Here is a 17756-nt window from a genome sequence, read left to right as displayed (position 1 = left end):
CCTTCTTCTGTACAGGTGACAAGTACAAGCACTGCGGATGTTCCCGTGGTGGCTACATCAACGGCTGGCATTCCATCCACCACTACCATCCAGACGTCGACTCCGGAGATCGTGTCACTACCACCGCCAACGCTTACTCAGTCGGTGGTAGCTGCTCGTTTTGTGGAGTCAACGGTCGTCACTGCTGCAGGGTTATCAGGTATGGTACCACCTGCTGTTACGCCTGCTTCTGGAGTCTCGCCTCCGCCTATGTCAGATTCAGAAAGAATAGCTTCACTAGAGCGGATCGTGGCAGAACAATCGAAGACTATTCAAAAGCCTAGTGGAAGCAAATCAACTACAGGCATCCCTCCTGGTTGAGCATGGGAAAATCATAGATGCCTTGAAGGAGTTCTTGGCATCTCAGAGGGAGATGAGCTGTAAAGGCGACGAGCTCAGAACGAAGAAGAGGAATGACCGAGACGATGATCCCAATGCATCGAAAGATGCAGGTGGTGAGCTGCCAAGAACTTCTGAAGCTCTTGGTACTTCCACAGCTGAAGGGGAGTCTACTGACGTGGCTGGTGGTTCTGGTGATGATGTGGTGTTAGTTGAGGATGACGTGATTGATGCGCTGAAAGAGCTTGACGATGACATGTTCAGTGATGAGGTGTTGTTCGATGAAGATGTGCTGCCGAGTGATATGATTAAGAAGATCGGTGAGCAGATTGTGATTGAAGATGGAATAGAAGAGGGGGAGATAGTAGAAGAAAACGTTGAACACGAGATCCCTGAGGTTGAGAAAGCCGACGTGAGTGCTGAGATGGATGAGACTGAGTGGGAGGAGCAGCCTAGGTGGAAGGAAGGCTGTGCTCATTGGTTTATTAAGACCAAGAAGCCTGCTGTTCCAGCCATGTTCAAGAAAAGTTATAACATCAAAGGCTATGCTGAGTCGAAGAAGGGAATCATCTGTTGGATTTATGATGAACAGATCAAGTTGTTTGTGGTGAAGCGTTATGATGACATTCAATACTTCAAGAGAATGTTGAGATCTCTCAATACGTTGCCAGAATGCGAGGTGAAGGATTTGGCCAGGTTGGGCCTGATAAACAGAAGTGACAACAATATGGCGAGAATGATTGAGAAGATTGTGTGGAAAGAAGGCATTAAAGAAAAGAAGTTTGAACTATTAAAGCCACAGAACGGAAAGCTCGTGGAGGATACAGAGAGGGGATTGAGAGCAGATGGCAAGCCATGGATGGTGATGAAGTACAAACCGATCCGATGCATCAAGGAGGTTCCAATGAAGACTATGCCTCAAGATGTGTTGAAGAATCTAAAATGGTGGTACGTTGATTGCCAGACTGCTGAAGCCGTGATGGAAGACGAAGATGAACAAGAAGTGCTGAGGGTGTATGACCCGATGCATCTTGTTAACTTATCGAAAGCCGATTTGCAAGTGTTAAATGAAAAGAAGATATTCTATATTCCTGCTTGGAAGGATGAAGCAAGGAAATATCAGCGAGTAGTAACGGTGTGTGTTAGAGAAGGAGTGCACGCGTGAAGATACAGGATTACGAGACAAGAGCTGAAAGATCAAGATATGAAGCTACTGCCAAGGGGGAGTCTGTTGGTGCATAGATGTCAGTAGTTCATATGTATAAAGTCTGTAATCGAGTCTGTAATATTTTTTATGTAATTGTTTGTTTAAAGCGAAGTTGTTGACAAGTTCGCTTAGGCGAACTTGTTAACCAAGCGAAGTTGTTGACAAGTTCGCCTAGGCGAACTTGTTGAACGAGCGAAGTTATAGACAACTTCGCCTGAGGCGAAGTTGTCGTGTATTTAAATAGTTTACGGGTTTACTGTTTAGTATTGATCGAGTTGGTTATTTACGTGTAATTCAGTAAGTCTATAGACGTGAGGTCAAGAGTCTGTAAGTATCTCGGTTTGAGTTATCAATATAACGTGTGGTTGTTAGTATCGTGTTCGTGTGTTCGTGAGCTCATATTCTACGTCCGTAACGATCTACACAGGGATTCCGCACCTGTGTATATCGGGATATCTCGTGTGATCCGTCCAGGGAACCTACAGAACCACAGAAGACCCTCCTCTTCAGCACTAACGTACAAGACTGGCTCTCTCTCAAATTTCACTCTCACCATCATCAACGACTCGTGGGGTAACTTATCCCTGATGGCATCCTCTCTAATTTCCTCTCTCTTTGGATCCTCCAGACGTGATAAGTGATCCGAAGCTACATTCTCTGCTCCCTTTTTATCTCTAATCTCAATATCGAACTTTGAAAGTAGGAGAATCCATCGTATCAAGCGAGGCTTGGCATATTTTTTGGAGAACAGGTATCGCAATGCCGCATGATCAGTATAAACGATGGTTTTGGACAACACGAGATAAGAACCAAATTTGTGGAACACAAAGACCACTGCTAGAAGCTCCTTCTCAGTAGTCGTGTAGTTCTCCTGAGCATCATTGAGGGTCTTAATTGCGTAATAGATAGGATGGAAGTGCTTGTCCTTCCACTGACCTAAAACAGTCCCGACTGCAAAATCACTAGCGTCGCACATGAGCTCGAAAGGTTAGCTCCAGTCGGGTGCTACTAAGATAGGGGCATTAGCCAAATGCCCCTTGAAAAACTCAAACGCCTTCAGACAATCAGCATCGAAGTCGAATGCGACGTCCTTCTCTAGAAGGCGAGTCATAGGCCGGGTGATCTTAGAAAAATCTCTAATGAACCTACGATAAAAATCCGCATACCCGAGAAAACTACGAACGGATTTCACACTAGTCGGTGGAGGAAGTCTACTGATAGTGTCGATTTTAGCTCTGTCTACCTCAATACCATCTCGCGAAATCTTGTGCCCGAGCACAATGCCTTCAGTCACCATGAAGTGGCACTTCTCCCAGTTCAACATCAACTTAGTCTCTATGAATCGCTTCATCATCCTCTCAAGATTAGAAAGACATTGATCGAATGAGTCCCCATAAAAATGCTGGTTTTTTATCGTTTTAAAATAATGATTAAATCCGAGTGTTAAAGGTTTTGTCTAAAAAACAATGCTAGTTTCCTTTTTATTTACAACGGGTTGGGATAATTGTTAAAAATAAGACGGTGCTCTACATTATATTCAAAGGTTGGACCTCACACCGTTATAAATCACTGCTCATACCGTTGTCAATAGACGTTTTTATAGTAGTGTTATATGATAATATATAAAGATATTAATTTTAATATTCGGACAGTTCGGATAATGCAAATATCTGAAAACTCCCAGAATTGTTGTCCGAATCCAAATTTTTGGATATCCAAAAATTCAGATAGTTCGGATTCGGATTGTTGAATAATTCAGATTCAGATTCTTCTGAACACCCCTACTTACAGTGATCATTTGATTCATTCATTTACTTTGAAAAAATAAAACCGCAATTTGAGACTGCGATGAAGATAGGGCACCCAGACCGGATGGCTTAACATTCACTTTCTCTAGAAATTTGGGATCGCCTAAGTAATGTTTTCCTTATGAGAGTTTTTGGATCAAGGCAACATTAGTAATGGATGTGGCACTTTGTTTATCCATTTCATCCCTATATCAACAAACCCCTTCACCCGCTTGCGGATTACATGCCCATTAGTCTAATTCTGTGTATTAGAGCATTCTCATGCCGTTTCCCATCCCCATACGTATCTTTACACTAAAAAAAAACTACATGTTTCTCTTTTGTTCAATTAAATAATACTTTTATACATTTATCATTGCAATATCTCTCTCTCTCTCTCTGTCATCTATTTAAAACCAATTTGAACAAATATTAAAAAATAAATTAGGCAAACAAGCTTTCCCCAAATTTACAAAAGAGTTAATTGCAAATATGATCCCTGTGGTGGAACTTAAAACGCAAGTTGCAACCCCGTGGTGGCATTTTCACAGATATGGGGTCCTGTTGTGGTCCTTTTTTCACTTTTGGTTTTCCGTTAGTTTGATTGTTTCATTGACCATCCAAAAAAAGGTTGATTGGTGTTTTCAGACTTAAAACTAATTAATAATAATAATGATAGCACCTCCTAAATACCTTATGGTGTTCACAGTTGTTGATATCACTGAGGGACCGTATGAGAGACCATCTATTGAGGCACCACTGTCCCTCGAGCTTAAAGAGCTACCTCCTCAATTGGAGTATTGTTTCCTGGACGGTGAGGCCGATTTAACCATCATCATTTCTTCACAGTTGACGGATGATGAGAAGTCGAGGATGGTTGATGTAGGCACACAAACAGGCTATTGTGTGGAAACTCAAAGTCATTCTAGGCATCAGCCCGAACTTTTGCACGCATAGGATACTCATGGAGGATGAGTAACAGCCTGTAATTCAACCTCAGAGGTAGCTTAACCCTAACTTGTCGGAGGTAGTAAAAAGGGAGGTTATCATACTCCTCGACGCAGGCCTGATCTATCCCATCTCCGATTCTTCATGGGTGAGTCCCGTACAGGTCGTCCCGAAGAAGGGAGGGATGACCGTTGTCACAAACGAACACAAAGAGCTTATTCCGACTAGTATAGTCACAGGTTGGCGGGTGTGCATCCACAATAGGAGGCTTAACGACGCTACTAGGAAATACAACATTCTTCTTTCGTTCATCGATCAGATGTTGGAGCGTTTGTCGAGACGACAGTTTTACTGTTTTCTTGATGGATTTCAGGTTATTTCCAGATCCCAGTCGCACATAAGAATCAAGAAATGTCACACCCCGACTAGGTAATTGCATATGCGTAATACGGGAATGTAACAGACACCTCTGGTATCAATTACACTTTATAAAGAAAATCTACAAACTAATTTACATCATATAACATTGGTTGGTACTAAGTTTACAAACTAGGCGAAAGACACATAACCAGTTCTCGTGGATGTTTATTATTTATTATAATTATACTTGTATCCTTCTACAACCATTCAGTCTCACTTCTAGCACCGAGCACATAAGAAACTTATTCCAACATTGGTTCACCTGAAAAGCATGTTAAACGGGTCAACTACAAAGAGTTGGTGAGTTTCATAAGTTTAAAAAAAACCAGTATACGTAATTATAGTATTCATGTTTTGTATATATGCAATGTAATTATACTATGCCACGAGTGAATCCTCGACCAGCTTCTATTACGTAGCCTCCACTGCCAACGCACTTCCTATGCCCACATTGGCTCTATTTGCCTCAACATGTACTATGTCTAGCACCAAATAGCATGTTACAAAAGGTTCGCATGGTCATGTGCAATTGTAAAAACATGTTTCGGCATACCCCTCTGGCCCTGTTAATTGGGTTTGTCAAACCAATAGTACTATTCACACGCCTTCGGCTCGTAGTTAATCACTAGTGTGGGAGGCCTTTCAAGTGTTAGCACCTAGATAATTCACATCATAAAAAGTTTTCAAGTATATACGTATATTTAAACAGCAGAGACTGTGTGCATAAGAGGACTTTCTCTCAATCCCTTGATCATGGATGTGAATACCTAGTGTTCCTCTTACTTGGAAGATCAAGAGGACAATACATATTATGTTGCTGTAAAACAATTATCAAAACTGACATTAAAAAAAGGAATTAAGAAGATATAAATAAAAACTGACATGAAAATAAATAAGGCAGAACAGAGTATACATGGTTAAGAACTGAAATTTTGGAAGTCAAAATGGATCAAATCGAATTGAAAAACTAATCGCATCGAATATATTGATTTAAAATTAAAAATGAACATAATGTAAATTTTGAAAACTGGAAATTTTAAAACATAATTAAGGAAAAACAAATCGAATCGAATGAAGAACCAATCGAATCGCATAAAAACCAATCGAGTCGCATGGACAGTCTATTAGAATGATCTCAAACTGGATTCGATTGGATTTCAAACTCGATTTGATTGAAATACAAACACGATTTGATTGGAATCCAAACTTTATTCTAACCAAATTGGGAGCTTGATTCTATTCAAAACAACAACTCGATTCGATTCAAATCAAACTCCATTCGATTAGAATCCAGACTCGATTCGAACCAAATTAGGAGTACAATTTGATTCAAAACAACATCTCAATTTGATTCAAATCCAACTCAATTCAATTGGAATCTAGACTCGATTTGATTGGATTTCAAACTCGAGTCAAAACACAAGTATGTCCAAAACACAATTCCCGACTTGTCAGTGGTCGCTTATACCCGATTTACACTTTTGTATAACTTTTTCAAACAAACAATAACAACAAGGACCGCTATCAGACCAAAAGAGGTCCGAAAAGCCCTACAATTCAAAATCTTAACAAATATTTACCAAAATCAAATTAAATAAGTCCTAAGGTAGGTTAGTATGTCGATAGCAAGAATCAAACGTCGATTTTTTTTACAACAACATAAGATAACCCTTTTGATCTTAAGTCTGTTTGGTTATGAACCGATTGTAAACAAGATCTGAGATAGTTTGAACATGAAGAGATGTAATACCAATGGTGAGGGATCCGTTGAGATGATTATCAATTGTGATGAAAAATAAACAAGCATATTTGTGTTTGTTGTTTGGTGTTTTTCAAGGAGGCGGTGGTGATGGTATAGAGAGAGAAAGAAAGTTGGGAAGATTTAGGGGAAAGTCAAAGTGAATAAATGAAAGAAAATTTGGTTTCCCCCTGATATAGGGTCAGCCTATCTCACGATAAGGGCAAAACCTCTCGAGTTTTAAACGATTTTACACTCTCAACCCCCGAACATTAAAAATAGATACTAATTTAACCCAAAAAGTATTTATACACCAAACCCAAACACTCAAATATATACATGATATATTTTTTTCGGTCTACACATTTTACACATTTGCGTAAGGGACCTTAACACAAACCTTAAAATGATAGGAAAAAATAGATAAGACTTAAATAATGTTTAAAAGGAAAGAGAGAAAAATAAAAAATAAAAATATAATTAAAGTTAATACAAAACAACTTTTAAAACAAGTTTTTAAGTTGAAACATAAAATAAAATCTTTTTGATAAGTCAAGTGATTCAAATTTGTTTTTCTTAAAAGCAAACTGGAAATCTTTTTGGTGAGTTAAGAACAACTCATTTTCTCTCTCTAAAATTGTGGCATATTGAAAAATATCTACAATTTTATAAACAAAAAGATACTTTTAATTAAAACAAATCATGCCAAGGTCTGCAAAGTTGTAGTCGGTGTGAACCTTTTTAATATTGACAAGTTTTTGGTCAACACAGTCACGAATGAAATGAATTCGGATGTCAATATGTTTGTTGTTCGAGTGTTGGACCGGGTTTTTCACAATACAAACTGATGCATCGTTATCATACTTTATAGGGGTGGCAAAGAAATTCAAACCGTGATCCAGCAGCTGATGTTGGATCCATATCACTTGAGCACTAAGGGTGTTCTTCGGGTTATTTATTCGGGTTTTTGGTTGTTTGGGTTTGAGCTCAAAACAAACTGACCCAAGAACCGACCCAAATAAGTTCGTTTTGTTCGGGTTTCGGGATAAACGGGTCGGGTAAATTCGGGTCGGGTTTCGGGTTTAACAAATTAATAAAATTTATCCACCTTTAACAATATAAAGAAAACCATATAGGAAGTCATTATAAAACCGTTATATACAGTTATATTAAACAATAACTTATAACATTTAGCGAAACATGAACTTTATCATATAAGCATGCATTAGATGGGATGAAGTGTTGTAGCTAATAGATCAATACTTGTGTAGACTGAAGAAACACGCTTAATCCATATTGGTTTAAATATTATATTATTTAAGTTTTTGAATTGAAGATACATTCTCAACATGCTTTATGCTAATTAATACATTGAGATCCAATATTAATTGGAGTCTTGAGAACAACCCAACAAGAATATATATGGTCACTATGTTACTTTACCACTAAACTACCCTATAAAAATTAGCGATACGTACATCGATGTATCATACTTTGGGTTATTCGGGTCGACCCGAATTTGGGTATTTCAACCCAAAAACCGACCAGAATATTTTTTCTCGGGTACGGGTTAGGAGTTGATTCGGTTCGAGTGAATTCGGATCGGGTTATTCGGGTCTTGGGCCGCTTCAGTTCAGGTTCCTTCTTCGAGTACAGTTAAAAAACACACCCCTATAATGCACAACAGCCAGAGGCGGCAATGTATTATGCTTCGGCAGTGGAGCTGGATATGGTGACTTACTTCTTCCACTTCTAAGAGATTTACCGATCACCCAGGGACTAACATCCGCATGTAGTTGATATTATGTCTAAATTGCATCCCCTATAATCACTGTCGGTGTAGGAATGCAACACCAAAGGAGAGTCTTTAGGATACCAAAGACCCAATCGAGGGTTTCCTTTGAGATACCGGAAGATAAGCTTGACAACAGTTAAGTCATATTTTTTCGAATTGGGCTGATATCTGGCAAACTGAAAAACAGGGAACATGATGTCCGCCCTGCTTGCTATGAGATACATCAGAAAGTCAATCATAGACATGTACAAGTGTTTATTAACTGGCTTTCCCGACAAATCAAGAGTTAACACCAATCTTGTAGCAATCAGAGTAACGTAGGGAGTGGCATCATTGAACCCAAATTTCTGGACAATTTCATGGACGTATTTCTCTTGATGAATTAAAATCCCGCCCGTCTTTTGTTCAAATTGCAGGCCAAAATGTATGTCATTTCCCCCAAAGAGCTCATATCAAACTGATATTGCATTACCTCTTAAAACTCTCTACACAATTTATCACTCGTTGACCCACAGAAAATGTGATCAACATACACTTGGACCAGGATCAGATCGTGTTCAACTTTCTTAACAAAGAGTGTTCGATTAATAACACCTCACCGGTAGCCATTTTCTAATAAATGTTCTGCTAAGGTAGCATTCCAAGCACGACATGCTTGATAAAGGCCATGGAGAACTTTTTCAAGACAGTAAACATAGTTGGGATGATCGAGATCCTCAAAACATGGTGGTTTCTTGACGTAGATTTCTTCATTTACTTTCCCGTACAAGAAGGCAGTCTCCACGTCCATCTGATTTACTTTGAAGTATTAGGCATAGGACTAGAAAAGACAAATAGCCTCAAGCGTAGCAACAAGACCATAAACTCCATCAATATAATCAAACCTTCACACTGAGATAAACCTAGTACCACCAGTCTAGCTTTATTTCTTATGATGACCCCCTTATCATCTTTATTAATTCTAAACACCCACTTGGTACTGATCGGTCTCTTGATCTCAGGCTTCTACATAAGCCTTCACACGTTAAGATTTTTGATGTGTAATAACTATTCTTGCATAGCCTCATCCCAAGAAATTTCTTTGAGAGAAATTTTGTAGTCCTTTGGTTCAACCAGAGAAATAAAACAAGCAAAAAGACACTTGTTAATGGTTCTAAACTGACTTCTTTACTGGATGTCAAACGATGATGTTTTCTGTTGGATGAGATCAGTGAATTGGTAATTGAGGAATTTCATCCACTCGAACAATAGGTTCCACTTGAAGCTTAACAATCATACTTTCAACTGGATGGAAAATGCTATGAGCATTGATGAGAACATCAGTGGTCGATTGAATGGTGTATGTTTGATCGACCTCATGTTTTGGGGAAATGGACCATCCAAAAGATTTTCCATAAATGGAACAACAATTGCAGGAACCGAAGTAGAATCAGTGTTGTTAGAAGCATCAGCAGGAACTTCATTTTAAATAGTCTCTTCAGCTTCAACGCATATATTATCATTTGCATAGGGAGGTGTGGGAATGTACTCCGCACTAGGTTCTAGATGAATGATGATTACAGGCTCAGCAAGAATTGGTTCGGTGTTATCAGCCGATAAGTATGAGGAATCTGAATCCGAGTCAGAAGCATCTTCAATGGTACCTACATCGGTTGTGTCTGTTGGTTGTGGCATAGGGTTAACAGGGGCCACATGAGGAACTGCAGGTACTGCATTTATGTTAGAGGGACCAGCAGACAGATCAACATCATTCAAGCTATTGGAGATGGCTTGAATCAACACAGAATGAGGCATTTAAGCTGTAACAGGAGAAGTTGCCATCGGGGAAGTAGAAATTCCACGACACTAGTTGAACAAATAATCATAGCCAAATATCCTGTTAGGTCATGTGTGTTCATCCATAGGATTAAGCTCTTTTCAGTCAACATTGAAGGATTCCACTATCACGTTTGCTTTCTTGTTATAAACTCGATAAGCAGATGTATGGACATCCAAATGTATTGAATCAGGATGTATGGACATCCAAATGTCTTGAAGTAGTTGACTTGCAGCTTCTTATTGTAGTAGAATTCGAACAAAGTCTTTTTCACATGCTTGTTCAGTATCACATGATTCTGGATGAAACAAGCAGCATTAATTGTGTCACCTCATAAAATCAGATGACTTTTTAAGTATGAAAGCATTGTTCGTGCAGACTCGATTAGTGTTCGGTTGCGTCGTTCAGCAACTCCATTTTGTTGTGGAGTATACGGGGTACTGAACTGAAGATCAATCCCACTTGAATGATATAAGTCATTAACAACTTTGTTTCATAATTCAGTTCCAATTTTGCTTCTTATGCACTTGACTCCTTTTTTGGCTTCGTTCTCCACAAGTCTCATGAATCTGATCAGAAGCTGAACAGTTTCACCTTGTGCCCTAAAAGAAAAGTCCAGCTGAAACGAGAAAAATCATCAGTAACAACAAGACAGTAGCGTTTTGGTCTATTTCCAGAGAATGATTTGGACCAAACAAATCCATGTGTAACACCTGAAGAATGGAATCAATAGAATTAATAGTTTTCGGCCTGTGAGGAAGTTTGTGTTGCTTGCATTTAGATCAGGAAATACATTTTTCAATGCAAGAAAAGGTTTTAACAGGCAAACCCCTCACACGCTCACCTTTTACTAGTTTGTTTAAATTCTTGAAGTTGACATGACTGAGACGTCGATGCCAAAGTGATGAGTTGTTCTAAGAGACTTTAGACATCAGACATGAAGTAGTTCGTTGAGAACACGAACTTCTCATGTACAATATATAAGCATCATTATGCCTCGTAGTACACATCAATATCCATTCTTCTCGTACTTCGAAACCTAAGTTCAAGATCAAACAGTCATGTTCAGTGAAAAAAGTGGAGAATTTCTTGTCACTGATTTGTGAGAAACTGAGAAAATTGTGATTGAGTTGTTCCACAAGGTTGACATTATGAAAGGTCTGGGTACCATTCGAGACTTTTCCTGTCTTTGTTATTCTCCCACCTAAATCGCCAATAAAGGAGACGGATCCACCATCGAACGGTTAAACGTCAAACAGCAAGGGTTCGTCTCTTGTCATGTGTCAGGTGCAGTCACTGTAAGTACCAGATACTTTTGACAAACTTCTTGACTGACTACACGCATCAACAATTTAGTTGGAGGTGGGTTCCTGAGACAAAGTTGTCTCAGGAAGGTTAACAACAAAGTCACCATAATTTATTTATTTATTGAAAACATGTTGAATTTAGATGAATCACAATCTGAAGAACAGTCCTTAGGAACCCATGCAAAAATATGTTTCTTTGTTTTAGAAGATTTTCATAACCGTCTTCTCTTTGTTTTCAAAACAAAATCCTTGGATTTTTCAACCTTTGGATTTCTTTTCATACTTGTTTTTGGTGGATTCTTGGACTAATTAGTCTTTGAATCCCTTTTTTCTCTTTCCTTTTTGGTTATCCAAAAAAGTTTTCTAACTTTCCAACTTTTATAGGATTTCATATCCATTTCACTGGCTTCACTAGCTGTTCGATCAGTCCTTGATCCCGAGCTGCTAGCAACATGGGATCGGGACTTATTGAACCGCCTTTTCAAATACTTTTGTTGTTTGTACGAGTTCTTGTAATGTTTTGAAGGGTGAGATTGATTACCACACACGTAACAACATTTCCTAATATAAACTCCACAATGATCATCAAAATTATAAGACGGTTATTGGCCGCCGGAAAGGTGATCCTTGGAAATAAACTGAAATCCATTTGGTCTATGATCACGATCATTAAAAATATTTGTGTAATATGAATCAACATAGTTTTATTGATGATGACCATAATATTACCAGAAAAATTGTATGATTGAGGATTTCTTAAATGATTGGTTGTTTGAGAAAACGATCTTTTACTTGGCAGAACATATGTTTACGAAGTACTTGCCTTTTCATTTTCAAAATCTTTGTTTTACATGAAATATACTCAATTTTACAACTTGATGATGAACAACTTAATATCCTCACATCAATTGGTAACAGATTCATCATAAACAGTTTCACAATCACTATCTAAAATAACATCAACATTTTCATCCACGATAACGTGAGAAGTGCCAAAATCCAAAGATAAGCTCAATGTATTTTGCATGGAAACAGAAATATTATTATTACATAAAGAGTTGACAAATGGTTGTTTTGGATTCACGTTAGAAACAAAAAGTTAATTTAAAACTCTTTTCCTCTCACAACTCATGTCCTTTTCCATAAACCTACTTTCTTCTACAGAACCTGGTGAACAAGATGAATTACTATTAGAACTAATAGGCACAAGAATTAGATCACTATTTTTGGGAACCTTAGGAACAAATGTCTTAAGCTTTGGTACATGACCAATACCATAGACTATTTCATCCTCAGGTGGGGTATTAAAAATAAAGCGGGTAGGCATGTGTAGTTGTCATTCTAAGGTGGAGGAATAGCAGAATGTTCATGACCCAACCCTATCTTTTGTGTCACTCCCATGTGTGCTCCAATAATGCCATTCAGCTTATCAGACGTCATTTTAAACTTATCTACAGTTATCTTTCTTTGGGCAAGATCTAACTCTAGTTCTTCAATTTTAGCATTTAAATTAGTTATTCATTTTTGATGAGTTTCAACTAGCAAATTAGATTTAAAAAACTCTAGATTCATTTTGCCATAGCGTCGTGATGAGTTTTAATTCTAGTAGTAAATACATTTTCAGCCTTCTTATATTCACCAATCATATATGTATGACTAAGTTTTCATTAATCAAGGTAGCATTGTGAGTTATATAACTTTCTACTTTATCTATACATGCTTGGGAGCAAAGATGTGAGTGTACCTTGGGAATATTAGAAGCTTCTTGACAACTTCCTGAAGAAGAGCTTGATGAAGCTTGATCTCCGTTCACGAAATCCATCCCAACAAAGTTCATCAAGTTTATCAACTCACCAAATTTACCAACCCAATCTGGATTAGCAGGTTCAGTAGACTGTGTGACTAGGACCCTTTAGTTTGAGCTTCCTTGGCCGATCCTTGGAACCCCTTTACTCGATGAACTGCCTTGACCAACCAGTCTCTTGTCACTCTTTATCCCAGTATCACTATTTGTCACCTCTACCACCTTCACATCTTCATCGGGCTGTCTTGGGTTTGGTCACTCCCTAGCAAAGTGTCTCATCTCATTACAGTTGTAACAACGAAGCTTTTTTTGTAAAACACAAAGTTTTTACTGTCGGAATCCTTGAAGCTGTTGTTCTTGTATTTATTCATGAAGTTTGTGGCCCTATGAACTGACATGGCAATGTGGTACTTGGCATCCAGGTTCTCAAAGTCCATTTCATTGATTTCTGGAAGATCTCCATGTTGGAAGGACGGAGGCAACAGATTTCCTTGCTGTTGGAATTGATCTGCCCAAGACACATATTAGAGTTGATGTGACTAGTACGTATTGATCCAAGTCAGGTCATATCCAATAACAAGCTAGACAAACACTAGGAATATTTGTTTATGTATGATATGATCATATGTAAATGAATATTGACACTTGAGTTATTTGAAAAGGGTTTCTAAATAAAAATGTACTTGTGTAATAAACAAATCATATGGATAATTTATGTTTTATGAGAGAACATTACATGTTGTTAATTAAGTTGGTTAAATAACTGTAACACCCCGCAACCGCAGCGGAAACGTAAACGGGATGCAACAGACACCTCTGATATCAACCACATTGTTTATAAAGAAAACTGAATGCATTAATATACTTCATAATTACATTATCTCGTATTTCATTACCGTCTAGGTGATACACACATCATACAATACGATACATAATTCTATCTGTTATAATGTACCCTAACATCTCGCACGCAAATCTTACACACATCAAGCACTTAGCACGTAAGCAATCACTTCATCTTAATTGTACCTGAAAAGCATGTGAGAAAACGGGTCAACTACGAATAGTTGGTGAGTTTCACAATTTGAGCAAACCTTGATAAATCAATATCAGATTATAATATTATCTGGGGACACTGTTAACCCAGTACTGTATCCATTCTGGGGGCAACGTTAACCCGGAAACACTTCTAGGGACATCTGGGGACACGGTTAACCCAGTACTGTACTCATTCCGGGGGCAAAGTTAACCCAGAAACACTGCTAGGGACATCTGGGGCCAGTGTTAACCCAGTACTGTACCCATTCCATACGATTCCCGTACAATCAAATAATTATAATTACACGCAAATCCATGCGTTCAGTATGTACTTAAACATTTCAATAGTAGCATGCTTTCCGCCCCGGGAAAATATTTGAAAACAATTCATAAAAAGGGGCTCGTGAAACTCACCTTAGCACATGCAAGCAGGTAACAACAATCATTATCAGTTAACACGTCCAATCTGTAATATGAACCCTACGATCGTTACTATACACTCATTATTAATATAACTTTAACTAAGTTAACCGGTACATCTGGGGACACTGTTAACCCAGCACTGTACCCGTTCTGGGGGCAAGGTTAACCCAGAAACACTTCTCCGGACTCAGATTGTGATATCGTTTAGAGTTCCATGGTCACAATCACTATTAGTCGTTTTTCTCGTTTTGCGTGCCTAGCACGGTTATCCGTTTTTACGTTTCAAAAATGAGTTTGGTCACACACGACCCGAGAGTAGTGGTTGACTGATAATTTAATTAAAGATGTGAATTTAGAGCTCGGTTTAGACGCCCCGATTGGCCGCGGGACCCGTTTCCGTATTTGGCGTACCGGAAACTGTTAAATCGGTTAAAAATACCCAAATCATCCGAATTATTTTCGGATGATTCATTTTTACTTGTTTAACTCAATTATATGAAAATAGTTCATTTTTAGGGTTTTTATACACCAGTCAGCTCGCTTAAGCGAACTTCACCGGTTTACGCGTTTTAACTTTAAAAGTTTGATAATTAGCACAAATAATTATCCGTTTAACCTCGGATCTTGAAATTTTGCACAAATAACATTTTGACAGTGGGGAAATTCATAGCAATATTTCCAGAATTAATTTTTATATTTAAAATTTATTTATCTATTTTTAACACCATTTAAACACTAAATATGTCGTAAATACCAAACGACCTTAGAAAAATCAAAAATTTTTCCTGGATATCCCCTGCCATCCACAGAGTCCCCTGTAATATTTCCAGAACCAAAATCTTCTTTAACATGCCATTTTCACTAAAACCGAGCTAGAAAACCCTAGAACTCGTTTAACCGAAAAGCCTACTTAGACTTCTCCAACTATCCTCAAATTTTGTGTGTGACTTTTACATGATATAAAAAGCTTATCTGTAATTTTCCAGAATTTTTCATGATATTTAACTATTTTTCACCATTTTTAGCCAAAACCGAGCATTAAATTCACCAAATATTCATCCTTTATCCAAAAATTACCAAATATTCACAGAACTCTTATTTTCATGTGTAGAACATCCCTGTAAAAATTCATGACCTAACTCTAAACAATCAACAATCTGTCCAAAAACTCCAAAACCGAACATAACCGAATATACCTTTCGTTTTCCGCCACTACAAGCTACAAACTCGTCTTTCCGCCTTATCTACCACTAAACACAGAGCCTACAACCAAAATACCACAATACCAAGCAAGTTACACTCACGATCAAGCCTCTTACACTATAGTTTCGGTTATTGCTCTAAAAACAAAGATTTAACCGTAAAAATTCGTTCTCGGTTCGTTTAACTCCTTTCTTGGACCAAGATCCCTTGTATAACCCGTATACATCACTTGATCATGCAAGAATCGGTTTTCATCTTTGAAACCTCATTTTCTTGCAAACAAACTCAAGAAACGAAGATGGAAACGTGATTAACTCGATTCTTTACCTTGTTTTCTTGCTCCAAAATCTCGGTTTTTAGATGATGAAGTGGAGAGGATTGATGAAGGAGATGGAATGTTTGTGTAAAAAAGAAATGGGAGGCTAAGGGAGCACTCCCAATCCGATCGGAACTTGAGGGGGTGGGGTGGGACCCACCTCTTTCAATTCTAGCCACACAATTGGATTTCCGAAATCCGGATAATGTTTTGGATAATCTGGTTCAGTTCGTTTTTCGGTTAAATGTTTAATTCGGCTTAAAACGAGGCTAAAACGGTCGTTTTTCGGCTTAAAATGAAATTTATATAAAACCGATTTAAAAACTTCAAAAACTTAAACCATGACATTTATTAACTTAAAACATCATATCATTAATTATCGCGCATCTTTTTCGGCTTGATCTATCATCTCTTGCTCGGTTTGGTATTAAAGGTTTCGTTTAATGTACCGACGTACCATTAAATCGAAATTCTTTTTATGTGCCGTACTTTACTTATCCCGAAGCATTAATGCTTCGTAACATCACTAAATATTATAGATATCGTCTAAAATTGAACCCTCGATTCGTTCGGGTTTCAATAATTATCGATCGATTAATCGCATATACAATGCGGTGAATTATATATTCACGTACAATCAATACAATGAACCATGTATTCTCGTATAATTACCATGGTAACTCATGTACCCGACATTAAATATGACGTAACTATCGTCTACCGGTTAGGGTATCATTGGTTTTGTCGGAATCGTTACAATAACAATATGTGAATAATGGTTACTAAGCATGTCACCCAACATGTAATAAGTTTTGTTATATCTTATAAATATATATATGGATATATATTTATGTTATAAAATAAAATTAATAATATTAATAATGTAAAGGAATCTCTTACGCTTGATATTATTTTATTATTAAAGTTGAAGTAGTGGAGACATGCAATGGATATCATTAGTGGAGAGAAAGATGCTTTTGAATAAAACCAAGTCTTTCTCTTTCCTTCTTTCATAACACATAATTAATTATACACAAGTAACAAAGGTTTCTATCTTCTCTTTTCCTCTTGGATTTTCGGCCAAGGAAGAAAGGCAAGGAAGAAAGGGTTATCAAGTGTTCAAATCCTAGCTAGAAGTGGTGTATTGTTGGAGCTTGGGGTATACTAGCTTGAGGAGCGTCCATATTCAAGTTCTTGCCTTTCAATCATCATCCTTTTCACACTTCTTTGGTTACTTGAAATGTAGTTTAACATGCATGAACTTATAGTGACATGCATGTGTTTGATAGTGTGTAATTCGTATTTGGATCCGGGTTTGGGTTTTGCATGTATTGAATTGGTTCTATACACTAAAACTAACAAGATTTAAAACTTATATCCGCTGCATTTTTGGTAAAATAAGGATTTTATCACTTTGATAATCTTGTTAAAACTCAACAATGACATCAAGAGCCGCTTATACGAATGCATGCTTCATTAGACCCAAAATTTTTCGGTTTTATGGTGGGTTTCACCATTTGGCCGAAAATTTTAGGTGTTTTGGTTACCCCATGGTTTTTCAAGGTTATATTTTACA

The 17756-nt window shown here is 37.7% G+C and overlaps 1 protein-coding gene across 1 annotated transcript; it reads right to left on the bottom strand.

The window, feature by feature from the left end:
* Positions 1 to 2573: 2573 nt before the first annotated feature.
* Positions 2574 to 2936, bottom strand: LOC143557288 (putative mitochondrial protein AtMg00860). Its single transcript, XM_077046397.1, has one exon. It carries the CDS (start codon positions 2934 to 2936, stop codon positions 2574 to 2576), a length of 363 nt encoding a protein of 120 aa, XP_076902512.1.
* Positions 2937 to 17756: the final 14820 nt, after the last annotated feature.

This window comes from Bidens hawaiensis, unplaced genomic scaffold (assembly GCF_021521415.1).
Source record: "Bidens hawaiensis isolate Kalapana, Puna unplaced genomic scaffold, B.hawaiensis_p1.1 tig00018859_1, whole genome shotgun sequence".
Taxonomy (NCBI): domain Eukaryota; kingdom Viridiplantae; phylum Streptophyta; class Magnoliopsida; order Asterales; family Asteraceae; genus Bidens; species Bidens hawaiensis.
This window is presented reverse-complemented; position numbering and strand designations above follow the sequence as displayed.

Bases quoted from the DNA above. Each gene is read 5' to 3' on its own strand.
- LOC143557288 (XM_077046397.1), bottom strand. From the start codon at position 2,936: ATGAAGCGATTCATAGAGACTAAGTTGATGTTGAACTGGGAGAAGTGC.